Raw genomic sequence first — 20,537 nt, forward strand, 5'->3', positions numbered from 1 at the left:
TCACCTTTTCCTGGAAGCCTTTGGGTCACCCCTCCTTTCCCTATGCTCTTATGGTAACTTATCCAAAACACATGTAATTGAAATAATCATATATTCTTCTCCTGTCTACCGTTGTTTCCATATGTACCTTCCTGTTGTTTCCTTGTTTCTCTCAAGTCTGTAAGCCCCTTGGGAATAATTGTTATGTCTGCTCCTTAGAAGGCCTCATGTACGTAGGTGTTACTATATCTACTATATATATTTTTAGAAGTTGTTTGTTCACTATGAATTTGAACATCCCTTAAGAAATTGCAACCAATTTTTGTATGATGGTTCAATGAACTTTGTCTATGTCTGGATAAGATTGGACACCACCTTGAATCAAAATGGTGGCCTAAACCTTTCAAAACTGGGCTAGTTTTACGCACTAATTTCAAAGTAGCACAGATTTTTTTAGTTTCTTAGAATTCCCGAGCAATTCTATTTGGTAGTAAACAAATAAATGCATAATCTGAAGACAATAGAAGAAAATCTGAATATGCAAAATATACTTTTATGGCATAAAGGTCTTTGCTATCCAGGAGATATACACTGTACAAATAAGAGGACATTAGCAAAATTATCAAATCCCATGCCCTACCATATTGTTCCAGAGGGCCCGAGAAAGCTGGGAATGTGACTTTTGACTCAGATGAAAGCAATCAGGTGCAAAGAAAGAGATGTCTGGACGTCCATCCTGAAAAGGTTGAAAAAAGGTTGAGAGAGTGGGGGGTTCAAAGAGACAATCCCAAAAATTCAATCCAGTGAAAATGTTTGAATTCTTTAGTGTCTAGTCTGAAACTATCAGATACTGCCTGAATTCTTTAGAAACTAATATTCCATTCAAGTCAATATCAGGGGGTGGAGGCATTACACTGTATGTGTCAATTCTGTCAAATTTGATGTGAGCTCTTTCAGGTCAATAAAGTTCTTGCGTTGCCACAACAGTTTTTCTTAACTTTACTTGCAGCATAAATTGCTTTTTAAAAAGTTACTTCAAGCCTGAAAGAACTAGGAAACATGAATTAAAAGGATGCACAACAGAACGATAGGTCACATTTATAAACTGCAAAACAGCAATTTATGTAAACTGACAAATTACAACTTGCTGCAACAAATGTAAAATGTGGAAATCAGTCAACATTTTCAAAGCTGATGTAACCTTGCTGGTGTTTCTTTAAGAGTGACAAATAAAGCAACTGTCAGTCACAGTGAATACTCAGCCTTCATCTATAGTTTTAATAAGCCCTGGTCATTTCAGTTCCTCTTTTGAAAACAGTTGCATGGTATCTCAGTCTGAAAGGTTCTTTTATGGCAGGACAGGTTTTGTCCTTGCTAACAAAGCTTCTTCTTATTTTTGCTTTGTATTGTGCTTTGTATTTTGGTATATATATATATATATGTTCCCAATTCCAGAGAAAATTAAGAAATGCTGGTGCAGGTCTAAACTAAAGGGTACTGGGTCTTCATACTAGTAATCTCAGCTCACAAACACTGCAAAGGTGCAGGAATGGAACTCATTACATATTTTAACTTCTGTGAGCAGTCTAATATGGAACACTAGGCCACTGGTTTGAGTGTTCTGTGAACCCACATGGAAGTGCTGGCTGCTGTGCAGGAAGTCCTTCTCATCACCTCAATATAGGTCAGTGTTCACAGACCACACGCTATGCTCAGTAAGGATCAGACACAGTCTAACCACTGCATGAGCAAGGCAGGATGAATGCTGAATAATCAAGCCACCCCCAGAGTCCAAGACTCAATCCAAATTGCATCATAACAGCTTTATGTTAAAATTTCAAGATCCTACAGAATGTCCTGAAAGCTCTGCAGGCTTTCTTATATGGTAAGCAACATCCACATTCACTCCAGCCAAGACACACCTGTAGAAGAGGCGGTGTGATGCTTTGCAGGAAAGGCTGCAGTACTACTGTAAAATCATCTTGGGTGTCATACTTGCCAGTCTCCACTAGGCTTTGCAGACTGCTCTGTGGAATAAAAATAAACAGAACAGACCATGGTTTCATATTATGATTTGCAAGATGTAAACAAACCACAGTTCAAGGCACACTAAACTATGGTATAATGTTGAACCATGATTTAGCAGAAAGTGTGGGCCAGGGTACTGTTAGGAAACTAATTTCTGTGCCAAGAACATCACAGAAACAACACACATAATATACATGGTCCAGATTATAACAAATCATGAAATGTTGGTGGGGTTCACTTGAGACAGTTATCCAATTTTTGTCTCTAGAGTGTGCTAGTTTTAAATCATGTCGCAGGATGTTCCAGAAGAACAATATATGGTTGCTTTGGGGTATAATGTAACAACATTCATACAAAGACAGCAGGTAACATGCAAAATGGCAATATTGATTCTTTGCAGATATACCTGATAAGCTTGGACTGCTTCTTTCATCCTCGCCAGCTCTGGTGAGCCTTCTTGAATGGTGAGAACACACTCACAATTCTCTCTGCATATGAAATTAAAGGGAGTGCAGGACAAAAACAGCATATATAGATAAAGCCATATTTTGGAACTACGAGTAGTTATCATGGTCACTGTCTGTTGGCTGTTTCAGGTTATACTGATGTTTAAGAGGATACATTATCTCATTGTTATCTATGCTATAAAGTACACATTTTTTCTGTATTTTTGGGTTTTCCTTTTATTTTTATATTTTTAGGATGTCATAAACTGCTTAGAGATTGTATTTGAAATAAGATAGATAGATGATAGATAGATGATAGATAGATGATAGATAGATGATAGATAGATAGATGATAGATGATAGATAGATGATAGATAGATATAGATAGATAGATAGATAGATGATAGATAGATATAGATAAGGACATGTAGAAAGTCAAAAGTCACTGAAAATCAGAATTGGAAACATAAAAGAAATCAGAATTATAGAAGTGATGGTAGGGGATTATACTGGATCCAAGGACTCAAATACAATTTTAATGTTTCACTTTTGCCATTGCAAGAAACCAAGGATACCCAGAGCAATTAGTAAAGGTAAAGGGACCCCTGACCATTAGGTCCAGTCATGACCGACTCTGGTGTTGCGGCACTCATCTTGCGTTATTGGCCGAGGGAGCCGGCGTACAGCTTCCGGGTCCTGTGGCCAGCATGACTAAGCTGCTTCTGGAGAACCAGAGCAGTGCATGGAAACGCCGTTTACCTTCCCGCCGTAGCGATACCTATTTATCTACTTGCACTTTGACGTGCTTTCAAACTGCTAGGTGGGCAGGAGCTGGGACCAAGCAACAGGAGCTCACCCCGTCGCAGGGATTTGAACTGCTGATCTTCTGATCGGCAAGTCCTAGGCTCTGTGGTTTAACCCACAGCGCCACCCATGTCGCATCATCCAGAGCGATTACTACTACTCTAATTGGGGGGGGGGGAAGCAACCAAGAAACTTATAGGACCTTAAAGAATAATTTACCAATGAATAAGGTTTTTGAGGACTGCAGTCCACTTCATCGGATACTAAGGAACGAAGACAGACTAAATATAATCTATTTATTCTACATCTGTGTTTTGTTTTCCATGGAAATCTGCTAAATCGTGACTTGGTAGGGAAAACACAACCTGCACAATATGACATATTGAGGCTACCACACATGGCTTGTTATGACAGATCCTGCTGGCTTGTAATTAGCTTTCTCAAAATGTCTAACACAAAGGCATTTCAGAAAGTTTTCCTATATTTGTTCCATCATGGGCTTTTTTCTCATTTTGGCCGATTAAGAATTTGCAGTCTGAGAGATGCTTCCATTTCAAGCCCTTCCTCTGTGCTAGAGTAAAGCCATCCCTAGACATACCATTATACTGGGATCTCACCTAACACTCAGTGAGCAGATCACTTGCTCACCATCCACCACTGTACATTTAAAGCACATGGCTGCTCCCAAAGAACGCTGTGAATTGCAGTTCTGTGAGGGGGAAACTACAGCTCCTAGGATTCACTGGGGGAAGCCATGTGCCTTCAGTACCTGATGGTGTGGGTGCCAAGCAGAATGGCCCAGATATACTTGGATAACATGGATACAAGAAGAAACCAAAGCTGGCTTACACTGCTAAATGAGCAGGACAGGGCAATCTGCTATCCAGAAACAGTTGTCTCAGAGGAAGAAGGTCCATTGCATTCACAAGATTCACCAAAGCTTTTGGCACCTGGTGGGAAAGGAAGCACTAAGTTATAAGAGACAACAGTGTGTGAAACACAGGACTTACGTCGTTTCTATGTCAAACAGCTATCGAGCCTGATTCATTGCTCATCTTGTTTGACCCACTTTCCCCCATATCCCTCCACATGGAAGCTTTCCAGGAAGATTAGATAATGGTGATTAATGTTAATGTGAGTGTGTCATGGTCACCTACAGAATATAGTTGGTGACAGTAATTAGTGATATGGTGGCACAAGTCCACCACCCCCTACCCAGTCACATTATATTACTCATTCAGGCACATGGCTCCCTTGTGGCTTTGCAATAATGCTTGTAGGATGTCCTTCTATAGTCACTGAAACATCCCTTTGGAGAGTTTTATACCATAGCTAAAGGCTTCCCTGCACAATCAAGCACAGAACACTCCAAGTGTATATTATCCTTTCCAGGATATCCACACATTTTCTAACTAAATCATGTGAAGACCTAGGACCTTATTATTATTATTATTATTATTATTATTATTATTATTGGTATTTGAATTTATATAACCTCCCTATACCCGGGGGTCTCAGGTCAGTTCACAGAATAAAATCCATATATAAAATCACAGAATACATAATAAAAAAACAACAACAACCCAATAGCACCCCCCCAAAAGAGCACATGTTAAAAGGGCATAGGATGTAAATCAGATCAACCAAAAGCCTGGTTAAAAAGGAATGTAATTGCCTGACACCTAAGGGTGTATAATAAAGGCGCCAGGTGAACTTCCCTGGGGAGAGCATTCCACAGATGGGGAGCCACTGAAGAGAAGGCCCGTTCTCGTGTTGCCACCCTCCGTACCTCTCGAGGAGGAGGCAAATGAAGAAGGGCCTCAGAAGATTATCTCAGGGTCCTGGTAGGCAGTGGCATAGCAAGGTCAGGTGGTACCCGGTGCAGAAAATTTCTTGTCACCACCCCCCAAATTATTATTTTTTGCCTGCAAAAATTTTGGCATCTCGGAGGTGACACCCGGGGGGGACCGCACCTGCCGCACCCACCTTGCTCTGCCCCTGCTGCTAGGTTCATATAGAAAAAATGGGATAACACGGATTAGGCAGGGAGAAGAGGGAGGACTTTGCCACATATTACTAGACATATTCTATGTGCTATTTGAAGGGGTCCCATGACCCCTATTTAACTGAATCCTACATAGCAATAGTAGATTTGTATGTGCATTATTTGAGTCCATGTATAGGAAGGGGAGAATTGCATTTCTCCACCAACCAAACAATACCACTTTAGTACTGAGAAATTGTACGAATGTGGTAAAATGGGACCTCACTTGAGGTTGGGTGGGTAGTATGAAATTGTAGTCAGCCTCAGACCATTTCAAGCGATGGCTCTGAAAATCTCCTAAAAAACAACCACTGTGCGATTATGCAGCAACATCCTAAAATAAAATGAAAAGATGCTCTCCAGGCAGCAGCCACCTACCTCTGCATGAAGAAGGTCAAGTGCTTTTTGAACACGGCTTGAAAAGTTTACAGCTGAATAGTGATCCTGATACAAGTAGGAGGCAGAAAGAGACAGTTACTAGTCCTAAAAAAGGTAAAAGTGACCTTTGCAAAGCTCATAAAGACATGAGATTAATCATGCAAGTCACTCCTTACTAGGAAACATAACATGGAATTCATGATGTAGCTAAAAAAAAAAATATGATGCTAGTGAATTTGTGCGTCCCAATTAAGAGTTACAATGAACAAATAAAACCTTTCCCAAAAAATTAATTAATTAATTAAATGTGTATACCACTCTTCATTCATAGATCTCAGGGTGGTTCACAACATAAAAATATAAGATAAAAAAGACAAAATACAAGATGCTCTGAATCTGGCTGTCTCGATCATTGTGGACAGGACAATAATTATACTGTTTTTGCATAATCTGACATCTGCACAATCTTGGACCCCTGATGACTGGATGTTTCCCTGCCTGTGATACGTCACATCCTTTAGCTCTTGGGAGAGGGATAGAAATAACATACTGAATATTCTTAAGACAGCGAAGGAGTCAGAAAGTAGAGAATGAAATGGATGTTCAGTGGTCTACAAATTTCCAACATGATCTGTTTGTATAGCAAATGCACCATTAAGTCTCCAACGCTTTCTTTCATCTCAAAGAAACAAACCCTACAGGAAGGTCACATTTGGAACATCTTGTGGTTGGGGAAGCGAGGCAGACCACCCTCTTTTCATAACCATCTTTAACCAAAACCAGCATCCTAAGAGTTGATTTGATACCTGAAGCTACATCTTCAACTTCAAAAAAGCTATGGGGACTCCCTAAAATTTGAATTTCCTTGGTCTAACAGTTCTGACACTCAGGTTGTGGGCTGCTAAGGCTGTTCAGAATTTTTTTACGTGTGGCTAGTCTAGGGCTTTTGTAATATTAAGCAGCCAAAATGAACCACACGGAAGTGTGGAGTTTATCAACTTGTGTCTTTAGAAAACACTGCAAACTGTGGCCAGAGCAGGTAAGAGAGTCAGTCTCCTTCCAGCTTCCACATAAAGCCATTTTTTAAACCCAGAATGATCCTTTAGGCAGCACAACTACCTTTGCTCTGGTGCTAATAATAGCTAGAGCCTCCACCCAAGCCATCTAGGCTGCATTAGGGTCTCCAAGCCATGAGTTTTCATCTTTTACCATCACAAAGCAAAGCCTTTACTGATTCCCTGCAAACCACCATTCTGGCTTTCATCCAACATCTCAGAGCTTTGAGAACATCCCCATAACTCACCATGTCTTTGCAATAGTTGCACAGATCATGGACTCCAATGAATACAGTTATGACCTTCCAGTCTGTGTCAAAATTGATTCTCTAAGCAAAGAAAAAAGAATGCACGTGTTACCATTGCTGGCTTATTCACACAGGTATATAATGCATGGTTGCCAACCGACATGAAGCAATTATCGGCGACCCTTCATATAATGTAACAAGTAAGCAAGTTTCTTGAATGTTGTCAACCTACCGAGTCATTTTTCATTAATTTCACAAGGTGCTTTACTTGGTCTGGTAATTTCCTAGGAAAGAGGGGACAAGGTAAAATGACACGGGGCATATATTGGATGCCTGAATATATCTGTAGACTCATCCTTAAAAACAGGTATGTACAGTAAGAAGCGGCTATTCCCATTTTACCAAGAGAGAACTTCAGTCCCAGAAAGGGAAACGACTTGCCCAATCTAACCTGGTAAATCATTGGCTAAAATGGAATTTGGATTTCCTGAGGCCCAGGGGGGGCACTTTAAGACTATATTGTCTTTGTTTACAACTGGACTGGGAAAACAGGACCAAGGAAAAATGAGTCATCTGTGAAAGTGCCTGATGACTCATTTCTAACAGCAAGGGAGCCCCTATCCTAAATTAGTCCTCTGGCAGTCCTGGACCAGAAGAAGGGAGAGCAGGAGCCTTGAAGGTGCTCCTCAAAAGTTAGCGTGTGGACAGCATCTGGACAGTTTATGCAAAGGTGTCCTCTTTCTTTGCCCTCTTTTTTTGTGTTTCCACCCTTTTGGTCCCCATAAGCAGAGATTCTCACTTCCGCTGGGGTACTTTAGTGAAAACACACAAAAGCAGAAAGAACATTTGAAATTTCCTTTCAAAACCTTAATCAAAACCAGGAATGGGGGCCTCCAAGCGAAAACTGCTCCTTCTTTGAGTTACTTTTTTTCAGCTCCTAGTTTTGCTCTATAGTCCCTGACTGAAACAAGTGCATGAAAAAGCAGTCTGCAAAAAACAACCCAGAAGACTAATGGAAACATTAGGCTTTTAAGGAAGCTCCAGGGCTTGGAATGAGCTGAAACACATTTCATTTCTTTCCCATGATTAGGATTGTGTGACATTCCAAATGCTACTTTGGGTTCTTGGTTTTGATTTACATTCTTCGACAATGAAAATGAAAATAAAAAATGGTTTCATATCAGCAGAGAGGTATAGTCGGATTAGGTAAGGTAATTCCTTTCTTCCTTTTGTTGCTGTATGGTATTCCAGGAACCATATCAAGTTTACTTTATCTCTGCCAGATAAGGCTGTAAATACTATGTGGTAGAAATGACTTCTAATATGTGTGTCTTTGAGAGTTCAGGGACATCACCATAGTATCTGAGCACATAAAGACAATAAATGAGACCATGGGAAAGGGGAGCACCTGCCTTCTCTCACTGTACTAAATATGAACCATATGGATAAATATCTATGAAAGCAACTTCCTTCATGTTTTCACAGAATGACTGCAAGACAAAGAAGCTGGGTAATACTTAGGACTCACCTCCTTTCTATCAAGGCATAGTTAGGCTGGGATCACATCCATGCTACGTATTTAAAGCCACTTTAATTGGTACCACTTTAAAAGACATGGTTTCCCTTGAGAGTCCTCATGGAGTTACAGTTCGAAAGCACGCCAGTGCAAGTAGATACATAGGTACCACTGTGGCGGGAAGGTAAAGAGTGTTTCCGTGTGCTCTGGCTCCCATCATGGTGTTCCATTGTGCCAGAATCAGTTTAGTCATGTTGGCCACATGACCCAGAAAGCTGTCTGTGGACAAACACCAGCTCCATCAGCCTGAAAGCGAGATGAGATAGTCGCCTTTGACTGGACTTAACCGTCCAGAGGTCCTTTATTTTTTTACCTTTACAGTTCCCTTAGCAAACTATAGTACCCAGGATTCTTCAGAGGAAGCCATGGCTGTCAAAGCGATATAAGTGAGTTAAACATGGGCTATGGATGTGACCTGGGGGGGGGCAGAGGGGCAGTGGCCCCACGCGCATTTTTGGGGGTGCATTCTGCTCCTTGCTGCTCTGCCAGCTCTGTAGTGCTGTGCTGCTGCTGCCCGCCCGCAGCCCTTGGCAGGCACAACAAGCAAGCCCTGCTAGTCCACTGCCACTTTGTGATGCTGCAGGGGCTGCATGAGGATGACGCGATGGGCATGCACCACACCACCGCCGTGAGCTGAACAATTTCCACATGACACTATTCTGTGGATAGACCTACTCAGCTGGTGCTCTTGGAACTGCTTGGTTGAGAAAGGCAGTTGGCTTTCTTAGGTCTCCTGTGCCAGTTGAATATCCCGTGAGGTTAGCATTGAACTCACGGAGGATATCTGAAAGAAAGAAAATAATAACGTTGGTGGTTTAAAAAACCTCTTGTTTTCTTGTTGTTCAAATTCTTTACTGGTTATTGTTTTATTGTTGTTTCAATGTTGTTAGCACTTTGAGCACTATTCTCGTAAGCAGAAAGCAGAAAGCATGTATTATTCTAGTAAATGAGCAAGTAGCTTGGAAGTATATCAGTGAAATAATTGATGCGGAGTCAGGAACCTGAGAAGATCTTGGCTGGGTGGCTGGAGAAGACAATAGGATGACAAAGTAGGGGAAATGTTGGAGGATGTCAAGCCCTGGGGGAGTGGCAGGATGGCACCAGGCAGAATGGATTTAGGCTGGAGCCTAACTCCATTCAGCTTAGTCATGTGACCTGGCAACCTGGTGGAACTTATGCCGGCAAAAAGGGAGATGTACGGTAAGTAAACTGCCTTTTAAAGGCTTGCTTTCCCTCTGCCAGGCTTAGGCCAGGTCAGCCGCAGTAGTCCCACTCCTGAAAGGAGTTTGAAATAGGGATAATTTGTGCATGTTTAATTTAAGCCATCATAAATTCCGCCAGCTTCCTGTTCTTAGGATTGCTTTGTAAATCTGGATCCAACCCCTTGACTTTTACTTACTGGGCAAAGTTGTTACATTCCTTAATGAAGCATCTCCTCCAATGCTGCAATAAGAGTCAGAAAGAAAGAAAGAAAGAAAGAAAGAAAGAAAGAAAGAGCCTCTTAGTCAAGTTTTAGCCAGTAAGAGGAACAATGACAAACACCAAAAAGTACATTTCATGCTTTTGCAAGGGAGATAATGTAGAGAGGTGCCTGTGGGATTTTCTGCCTCGGGGGCCAAAATATCTTGACTAACCTTGGCGCTGAAGAGTTTCAAAATTCAACATTCACAAGCTAGTCTCCCTATCAGAATAATTGTGGCGTTTCCTTTTGTTTACTTCCTACCCCTTTTATTTAGGTGGGAGGCAGACTTCGGTCTTTCAAATTTCAGTGGTGCCCTGTGTGAGGCCCAGATTCGACACCCACCCCACCTCTTGCCATTCGTTCTGCTCAATTCACTACATCATAGATGTGACGCCCTGCAGTGCCCCCTAGGCTCAGTGCCCAGTGCGACGAAACCAGACACAATGCTCTAAAACTGCCTACTGTATGTGGGAGGAAATATCCACAAATGCAAGTCAGTGGCTATTTGTGGACCAAATCACAAGGATAGTTACCTACCTCCAAGCCAGCCCCCAATACTGCGTATTCATATCCATCAGGTCATTTGGTTTTGCTCCAATGCCATTACCAGCCTGCCTCAGAGAGACCAAAGAGATAGATGAAGTTGGCAACTCACGTATTTTGTTTTGTTGTTGTTCATAATGAAAAGTGTACTTTTAAGGCTTCGGGCTCCTAGAACAAGGGCAGCTGACCCTTTTTGTCAGATGCTCCATGGCATTTTGAAAGCTCTAAAGCAGTTGCTATGTACACTGTGTTCCATCAACAGGATTTATGGCTGCGTGAAGCCGGGTTTAGAAACATTATCAGCATGACTCGAGATAACTGGACAATAAATGGGGCAATTAATCGAGAAGTGGCACCCAATCAGGCCAATGAACTTTTACAACACCCTGTCCCATATTCACTCTGTACAGGATAATACAGAGAATGTGAAATGGAGTTGGTGCATGTGCGCAAATGACTGGCTGGATTAGATGATAATTTGGCACTTTACATAATGTGGCATTTGGGGGAAGAGTTTTGACTATTTTTAGGGGTTTTTTGTCCTGCCTAATGATAATCAGAATATTATAAAACACATAATAAAATACAATAAAACAGCAATGATATCAAAGAATCCCCAGAAAATATCAGGTAGGAAAAACTTCAATAAAAACACCAGCTAAAACTTATTTCAACACATTTATAACATAGGGGAATGGCCTATTTAAAGAAAACTTTATTGACCGGACGGTGAAAGGTCTTTGAAGATGGGGCCAACTGGACGCAGTCAGCCTTCATCCCCATCTTGGCTCCACTCCTCAGCTTGCACCTGATAGGGCAATTTCAAACTTTGCGATGGCAGCTGGCCAAGGAGGCGTTGCAATGGCTGGTCACCATGGTGAAGTCATTTCGCCCTCTGGGGTGTGAGGGGTTTCCACACTGCGCTGCAACTGCTGCCCTTGATTGGTCTGCCAGAAGGTATTTGAAGCTGGACCTCAACTGGCAAGGAGTTCTAGAGCCTTGGAACCAGGGCTGGATTTAGGTTTGATGAGGCCCTTAGCTACTGAAGGTAATGGGGCTCTTTATATGTCCAGCTGTCCTTTGTCAACAACAAATTGTCGCTTTTTGTGTGTTGAATATATGTTATATGGTACCCTATATATAGAAATGAGCAAACCAGTGATATTTTAGGGAGCAGGCTAGTAGGTGGGGCCCACTACTTACATCAGAGGAGCCTACACAACACAAAACACTGTTGCTGTATGTAGGTTTTATTTTATTTGTTTTTTATCTTATATTTTGAAAATGTACATCCAGTTTTCTTTTCCTTAAAAAAAAATTTGGGCCCCCAAGAGAGTGGGGCCCTAAGCTATAGCTTGTTTAGCTTATATGTAAATCTGGCACTGCTTGGAACCATCACTAAGAACTCTGGCTAGCTATGTGGATGATTGGGAGTAAGGAAATCTATGTGCGGAGCGGTGCATGCAGCCATCTTACATATAAATGTGGTGGCCACTATCTCCCATCAGTGATGACACACACCCCGGCTGTAGCAAATGTTCCATCTGCTTGGCATGCTAAAGTATTCTGCATGCCACAAGCCAGTATGTAAGCCAAATAGCCTCCTCCATCTAAGCAAGCAAACTGTGATGCAGTTCGCTTTGGGGGATGGCAAAAGGAGCAATGTTTCTTACAGTCATGGAATCCCCCAGGGCAGCAATTACTTGCACGTCAGCTGGTTTCAAGCTATGCACTATAAGGAAAAAGAAAGAAAGAAAGAAAAAGATGTAGTTAAATTTGCAACAGGAAGGAGAATTATGTTAATCATAGGATGTGAATTAGTGAATGTTTATACTCCAGTGCTGAGAAACATCAAACGTGCTCCGATTCACAAAATTTAGCAGTTTTGTATAAAATAAAACAATGGCCGTGTAGGGCAAGATAGAAACATACTGATCAATCTATCAGTGAAGAGGCTGAATGCCTAAGCTACCATTAAGGATTTTGATTATCAAAAAATCCAAAGGATAGGATCGGGCTGTTTAATTCTGTTCGGCACTGAATCTTTGCACAACACAAGGAGTTGGTGTTCCATATATATCTGGCACTCCTATGCATTATTAGATACCAGCTCTATAAGTGGAACAATGTTAAAAATACTACAGCACTGGAATATAATTCTAAAATGGTTAAGGATGCACCAAAGGGTTATAATACTGATATGGGTGCTCCAAACTTTTTCAAGTTGCTGGGAGGTTTAGGGGATACCCATTTTAAATAGTGCTGAGACAGAGTATTCAGCCCATATGGATTTTAATTCTTTTGTGGGTGGGGTAACCAGGGCACCAAGACTGATATCCTACCCCAGTATAGGATAGGCAACATGGTGCCCTCCAGTACAACTCCCAACAGAGCCAGCCAGCTTGGCCCATGGTCAGGGATGATGGAAGTTATCATCTTAAGGGTGCCATCATGGCTAACCCTGAACTGCACTAATTCTTAATAATGATTTAGACTGGGTATCTGAAGTGTTACCGCACTCCGCATCCTGCTCTTATTTTATGCCCATTTAACATCTGAAGGTACACAGGTTTCTAGGAAAGGGTGAAAATGGATTGGGTTTATTTTGCATCTGGTGGGCAAAACACAGGACTGGAAGTTTACCTCACAGGAGACCTGTATTCCAACACAAAGCAAGCCAAGCTTCATGTAGGATGAAACGTCAACTATGAGTTGGAGAGGATGCATCTTCTAATAGCATTTAAGGGGGTGCCAAGCTTTGTTTACTACTAACAGCATTATAAAAGTATAGCCAAGTTCTGAAATGTATATGAGGCCTTGAAGTTGCAACGAATTATTTACAGCAAGTCAGCCTGCAAATTACCTGAAAGGATGATTCCTTCTAACTAGCTGAGCAAGCAAGCTGATGAACTAGCTGAGCAAGCGTCACATCATCATATTTCGGCAAGTTATGCAAACAAATTGCAGAAAGAGAGGAGCTGTTCTAACACACCGCAGGGTCAGGAAGACAAAGAGACCTGTGGCACCTTAAAGACTAACTCAGGGATCACCACCGTAGGGCTCTTGTGGACTGTAAGTCCCATCAGCTCTAGTCAGTTTGGCCAGTGGTCAGAGATGGTAGGAACTGTAGTCCAAAGCATCTGGAAGGTACAATATTGGCTACCCCTGTGCTGCAGATACCCTCATTGCAAAAAATGCTTTTGTAAATAAGAACCTACTTCAGCAGCTGTGCAAATGCATGAAGTAGGATTTTTTTAAAAACTAATTTTTATTGGTTTTTAAACCAATACAAATACAATAACCATTAAACACTTATCCAGCAGTACAGCTAATGATGTTTGTTTTATCCGCTGTCTCTAGACATACACTTACACATTCAACGTTCAAACCTATTACCTTACATAACCCCTCCACTGAGAATATTGAGTGGTTGGTATAACCAGCTCTTGATTTGGGCCATTAACATAATTAAAAAATGGAGCCCACGTTACTTGGAAGGTGTCTCTATTCATTATGCCTTTAATTGCCCTCCTGTGTGTGGTGCATAGCTGTCAACTTTTCCCTTTTCTTGCAAGGAATCTTATTTGGAATAAGGGAATTTCCCTTAAAAAAAGGGAAACGTTGACAACTATGGTCTGGTGAGATGCTCAGACATTGCTGTATCCCAGATACTACTTTCCCATAAGTTTAGGGGTATTTCAGTCTGGCTCTTCCATTGCTGAGATATTTGCTAATCATTTTGCTTTCAAAAGCAAATAAATTAGACTGCAATCCTATATGCACTTCTCTGGGAGCAAGTCCTATGGAACGTAGTGAAAGTTGCTTCCACATAAGCACACAAAGGATCAGGCTGCTTACTTTTAAGGCACAACTTTACCCCTATTCGCTATTTATATGAAGGGCACTCACTTGTAACTGGAGAAGCAGGGCCTGGGCTTCTAGCTCTAGCCACGACATTGCAGCTTCATCGCTATGTGTTGAGCACAGACCTGGAAAAGTAGCCACTTGAACAAGCAGCTGCTTGCCTGTAGGGCTCCATTCAAGCAAGACAGCCACAAATTTGGGTGTCCTGCTTATGTGGAGCCCCTATGTGTGAGCAGCTGCCTACACGAAGAAAACCCTTTTCAGATCCATGTGCTCAACTCGCAAAACTTGAGTGCTGCATGACAAGAGAAATGCAACACCGGGGACAGAGTAGAAGCACAGTCCGACTCCTGGTGTGAATGCTTAAACAGGGCTCCTATCTTTTGTGCAAACCAAGTATTTCTGCTTGCCTTAAAGAATGCCATCCCACTGAACTCAGTACAGTGATGGACTTTCCCTTGGCTGGCTTTGATGTCAAGCATTACCTGAAGTAGGGAAGTTGATGGATGGAGCTCTATCCTCACACAGCATCTGGCTTCCATAATCTGCAGTGGTCTCACTGGTGTAGGTATAGTTGCTGTTTCGGTATGTCATTAAGTATGGCTGGGCCTATGAAACCGGGATAACCCAAGTCAAAATAAAAACATTGCCCTAGAGTGCAGAGATAGCTATGTCTACGAAGCTGATACAGTGGAGGAGGAAGTTTTATATTGTTGTAAACTGCTGTGTATATACAGCGGCATATAAATATTTTTATAAATAAATAAACCAACGTACGTAAGAAGGCAGAAAGGTGGGGATCGGCTGAGGTTGGTGGGGCAGTGCACCCTCAAAAATGGACCAACCTCTGCTGTTCAGGCCTGTCTGGAAAACAGCAAATGCTCTTTCTCCATCAAAATAAGAACATCCCCTTCCCAACTCCATCAGTTTGTGACAGCATCCTACTGTTTGTGTGAATTAAGCCACTGCTGCATGTGCTCCACCAGAGAACTAGCTGCCTGGTGCGCTTCCTTCCCACTTTGTGAGTTTCTGCAATTCATAGGCCCCAGAGAAGAAACAAGATGGCAGCAATGCTAGTTTGTCTCTTCAACGGACAGAGCGAGGAATGAAGGAAAAACACACCTATCAAATGATGCTGGGCATCAGCTAGTTAATAAGAGCAACACTGTTAAATATTCACTTTACCTGATCTGGACATTTGAGGGTTATCATCATTTCAAGCGCTTGCAGTTTTGACTTCTCCCCAAGGGGTTCTAGCTGTATCAAAGAAGAAGAGTCAGCATGGGATGAGGAATAAAACATGCAGGGAGGGGAGAGTCAGTCACTATAAGCTGCATAACCTTTGGGGGAAGGAAGAAGCCGATGCATAATTGCAGATTCATCGTTACATTGACTTCTGAACTAAAACACCATTTGATCCTGCTGCATCTTTCGCTTTAGGATGCAAAAGATGCAAATTACAAGGGAGAGAAGAATGCAATAGACAGGACTTTGGCAAAGAGTCAACACACAGGCCATGTCTCCTGCAGGTCAGTTTGCTCGTTCATCAAATTCATCACATTTATAGTCACAGAGCAGATTTGTTTCTAAGGCTCCACCTGCACCATATATTTCAAGCAGTATTATACAACGTTAAACCCCTGCAGCTTACTGCCCCCCACAAAGAATCCTCGGAAATGTAGTTCGTTACAGGTGCTGAAAGATATGAGGAGACCCCCTACCCTTCACAGAGTTACAATTTTCAGAGTTCCTTGCAGTTACAGTATGTAATTTCCCCCCTCCAAGCTGTAAGCTGCCTTGAACATGGTTTTAACTATGGAAAGGCAGCATACAAATAAAATGATGAAGGAAGGAAGGAAGACTGATCGACTGTTAAACCGTCCTGAGAATTATTGCTCTGTGAGGGCAACAAGGGTCTCCTAAGAACTCTTGGCAGCCTTAACAAAAAATAAAGTTCCCAGGTTTCTTTGGGGGAAGCCATGACTGTTTAAAGTGGTCTAATGCTGCTTTAAATGTATAGTACGGATGAGGCCTAGGTGTCTGCTTCTCTGCCAGGTGAGAATAGCACCTTTTCCCCACATGCATTTGGATTATTATGAAGTACCGTATTTTTCGCTCTGTAAGATGCACTTTTTCCCTCCTAAAAAGTAAGGGGAAATGTGTGTGCGTCTTATGGAGCGAATGCAGGATGCGCAGCTATCGCTGAAGCCAGAACAGCAAGAGGGAGAGCTGTGCAGTGCCTCTTGTGATGCCTTAGCCTTATCCTCCTTCCTCCTTCCTCTTCAACAACAGAATATTTTTTTTCTTGTATTCCTCCTCTAAAAACTAGAGCGAAAACTTTCGTCTTATAGAGCGAAAAATACGGTAGCTTGCTTCTCTTTGGGAATGTGTAACTGGACTACAGTTGAGAATGAGAAATAAAAACTCAAGCAAACCTGATCTTTTGTTTTAGAAGTAATGGAGTGAATACAAGTGGTAGAACCAATGCCATATTTGCAAGATTTTTGCCTATATTCTCAAATGGCGTGAAGTGTCACGCTGGCATGGCAGGAGAGGATGGCAAGTATGGCAAGAAGATTCCAGGACACCCAAAGAAACATTTAAACATTTCAGTGCAATGTAGAAATATTTTTTATTTTTATTTGCAGAATATGGATAAATATCCTTTCAAAATGAGAGCAAGAGCCTCAAGTGATATGGAGGACAACCCTAGTTGTGTTTTCCAATGTATTTCTTTGCAATTAAAAAAAAGTGGTGTTGCGTGATAAAAAAAACTATTCTGAAAATGTGGCTTAGAGAACAAAATTTGAGAACCGCTGCTCTAGCCCCAATCCAATCAGTTTCTTTAAGCACATTTCAGGAGTTTACAGAGCTAGTTCCCGTGAGTAATTTTTAAAATATGTCTGATGTAAAAACATCTACCACAGAGAACAATTCAATTAGCCCTAATCTGCCAGGAGCATCATTGAAGTTCAGCACAATATTTGACAGACAATTGTAAACAATTAACAACACTAGTAGGGTTGTAAGAAAACTTGCAATGTTAAGGATTTGTACCTTTTTATATTTATTTAAAAAATTGTGATTAATGGAAGGAATGAAATGTAAATGGGAAAATGTATAAATGCTATGAAGTAATAATGAATTATGGAAACCATGAGACAAATATGTAATGAATATAATAAGGATTTGTTTAAATTTGATAAAATAGAAACTTAATAAATATTTTTTTTAAAATCATTGAACTTCAGCCAAGCTGATGCAATTCTCGGAGGGTTCTTTTGGTGCAAATCACATTCACTGGAAGATTTTAGAGGTCTGATGATTGCATTGAGAGAGACTTTTCTTACCATGTTATTCCACAGAGCCCGAGCACCTTGGGAATGACCCTTCTGGCTGAAGTGGAAGCAGTCTGGGGCAAAATAGGAGGAATCCGGCAACCCTTCCTAAAGAAAGAGACAACCACTTTATGATGGGGCTTTCAAAAGGTGACAGGAAGGTGGGGAAAATTAAGAGCCTTGTAGTACCTCAAAGACGGGACGCAGGTGGCGCTGTGGGTTAAAGCCTCAGCGCCTAGGGCTTGCCGATCGAAAGGTCGGCGGTTCGAATCCCTGCGGCGGGGTGCGCTCCCGCTGCTCGGTCCCAGCGCCTGCCAACCTAGCAGTTCGAAAGCACCTCCGGGTGCAAGTAGATAAATAGGGACCGCTTACCAGCGGGAAGGTAAACGGCGTTTCCGTGTGCGGCTCTGGCTCGCCAGAGCAGCGATGTCACGCTGGCCACGTGACCCGGAAGTGTTTCCGGACAGCGCTGGCCCCCGGCCTCTTAAGTGAGATGGGCGCACAACCCCAGAGTCTGTCAAGACTGGCCCGTACGGGCAGCGGTACCTTTACCTTTTTAGTACCTCAAAGACTAACATTTCTGGTGGGTTAAGCTTTCAGTAATCAGAGGCCATGATGCATGAAGAAAATAAACAGTGGGACCAAATGGCAAAGATATGCAAGTGACATGGTCTGTGACATAATTCTGTGTAAAGCTTAGAGAAGCCCAGTGGCCATTCACATTATAGTTTGAATAATATCTGCATCATCTCATTCCACTGCTGTTCTCTACATACAGTGGTACCTCTGGTTACAAACTTAATTTGTTCCAGAGGTCTGTTCTTAACCTGAAACTGTTCTTAACCTGAGGTACCACTTTAGCTAATGGGGCCTCCTGCTGCCGCCGCACAATATCTGTTCTCATCTTGGGACAAAGTTCTTAACCCGAGGTACTACTTCCGGGTTAGTGGAGTCTGTAACCTGAAGTGTTTGTAACCCGAGGTACCACTGTACTATATCGCTTTTAATATTTGTTGAATCGTTGTATTTTAATTTTCTGTTAGAAGCCGCCCAGAGTGGCTGCCAGATGGGCGGGGTATAAATAATAAATTTGTTGTTGTTGTTGTTGTGATTCCATCGCAGCATCTAAGACTGGAGACAATATGTGGGAAAAGAACAATGATTGCCCATACCCAGGAATATATTGTTACCCTCACTCCATTTTCCAGATAAGTTCTAGGGATGCAGCACTTAGCCAGGTTTGGTTTTTTTTCCTTTGGAAGAAAGCAGCTTAAACACTGCAATGGAAAGTTTCCACATCCAATGGGCAGAGAAAGGTAGCAGGTACCTGAAAATGCTATTAGCTTATGGCTCTGAATTCAGCTTTCTGTCTCTGTTTTGTCTCTGGTCCTTTCTTAGTCTTTTACTCAAATGGCAGTCCACTGTTCTTTACTCACACCTAGCTAGCTGGCTCCCTTGCTCTGACTAGAGTGGGAAATCAGAATGAATCATCTCCTCCAAAACAATTTTATTGGGCCATCCAGTACTTTCATCAACAAAGGATGTGCCTCTGTCAGGAAACATTTGCAGGCATCCTGAGACTATTAACTTGGTCTTGTCCAAACCCCTCCCCATTTCACACAGGAGTGTGTGTGTGTGTGTGTGTGTGTGTGTGTGTGTGTAAATTCACCAAGTTAGTGTGACTACAAGCTGTTCACAGACCAATGTTATGTGGCGAAAGGGTCCTATGACACGTAGTCATGTGGAAATATGTACCCTGACAACTTATTCCTATTTAAATGAGCTATAAATGTTGGGAACATGGACAGTAAATTAACGGTTTAAAGCAAAACACATGCATACATGCAATTTTGTACTTTACCGGAGTCTCCGGCATTCTCACTTCTTCAAAAAACGGTTGCACAACCACTGTGAAATCTTCCCTCGCGTCATACCTTCCACTCTCGACTAAGCCATGAATTCCCTCCTAGCAAAGCAAAACCCACAGTCATTGCACCACAGTAGGGCTGCTAAACCAGAAATGGAAGCCAGACACCTCAATGAAGAAATATTGGGTAGAGAAAAGGTTTAGTGCACTGAGCCTCCATGTGGTGAGAAAGCCCTGGGTGGCTATAGCAGCCAACATTCTGGCAGCTGCTAAAACCACCATTGGAGAGAGCCTCCTTCTGAGCCTCTCTGAGCAGTGCTTGTGAAATATACTCGGCGTCGAGAGTTGATTTCATGCTCTTTATTCAGCTCATAGTGGTGAGGAGGAATGGAAGTTCCCTCAGAATGACTGCTTTATATACATTATTTACACAATGCGCCCCACGTGATTGGCTAATTCTGGGATTCTCCTGTAGGCCAATCAGGTTGCAGATTCACTTCCACCTGGAGCTGGATTGGGTGGCTCCTGTGGACCAATCAGACTGTTGCATTCTGAATCCTATTGATCTAGGACCAATCAGACTGCTGCATTTTGGATCCTATTCAACTCAGTACATAACAGCTTGCTTGTTTATTCTCCCTGAAGCTGCGCCTGGCTTCTTTTTAGATGCAGAGCAACAGGGAGGAACATCACAGCAGGCAGCAGAACTAGCTCCTACCATCACTCAGGGCCTTATTGAGATGTAAGCCTAATACACAGACTACTGTGTGACAAAGACACAGCTTTAAAAATGAGATATAGCCAACGCAGGGTGCAAGCACATTGTCTAGGACATGGGGATGGGGAACTCTTAGTGTATATATACCGTATTTTTTGCACCATAACACTCACTTTTTCCCTCCTAG

At 42.1% G+C, this 20,537-nt stretch overlaps 1 protein-coding gene across 4 annotated transcripts in view; it reads right to left on the minus strand.

Annotated features, from left to right (window-relative positions):
• The window catches only part of PLB1 (phospholipase B1), a 112,125-nt gene that overhangs the window by 32,757 nt on the left and 58,831 nt on the right, over nucleotides 1–20,537 (minus strand). For all 4 annotated transcript variants that reach the window (XM_079969160.1, XM_079969159.1, XM_079969158.1 and 1 more), the window contains 15 exons: nucleotides 19,627–19,731; nucleotides 17,778–17,873; nucleotides 15,613–15,684; nucleotides 14,913–15,036; nucleotides 12,237–12,295; nucleotides 10,558–10,631; nucleotides 9,958–10,001; nucleotides 9,234–9,342; nucleotides 7,215–7,266; nucleotides 6,983–7,063; nucleotides 5,680–5,745; nucleotides 4,107–4,207; nucleotides 2,414–2,495; nucleotides 1,902–2,006; nucleotides 620–715 (listed from right to left, as the gene is read on the minus strand). In XM_079969160.1, coding sequence (XP_079825286.1) covers nucleotides 620–715; nucleotides 1,902–2,006; nucleotides 2,414–2,495; nucleotides 4,107–4,207; nucleotides 5,680–5,745; nucleotides 6,983–7,063; nucleotides 7,215–7,266; nucleotides 9,234–9,342; nucleotides 9,958–10,001; nucleotides 10,558–10,631; nucleotides 12,237–12,295; nucleotides 14,913–15,036; nucleotides 15,613–15,684; nucleotides 17,778–17,873; nucleotides 19,627–19,731 — 1,266 coding nt within the window. The remainder of the gene's footprint in view (nucleotides 1–619; nucleotides 716–1,901; nucleotides 2,007–2,413; nucleotides 2,496–4,106; nucleotides 4,208–5,679; nucleotides 5,746–6,982; nucleotides 7,064–7,214; nucleotides 7,267–9,233; nucleotides 9,343–9,957; nucleotides 10,002–10,557; nucleotides 10,632–12,236; nucleotides 12,296–14,912; nucleotides 15,037–15,612; nucleotides 15,685–17,777; nucleotides 17,874–19,626; nucleotides 19,732–20,537) is intronic.

This window comes from Podarcis cretensis (assembly GCF_951804945.1).
Source record: "Podarcis cretensis genome assembly, chromosome: 3".
In the NCBI taxonomy this organism is placed as follows: Eukaryota; Metazoa; Chordata; class Lepidosauria; order Squamata; family Lacertidae; genus Podarcis; species Podarcis cretensis.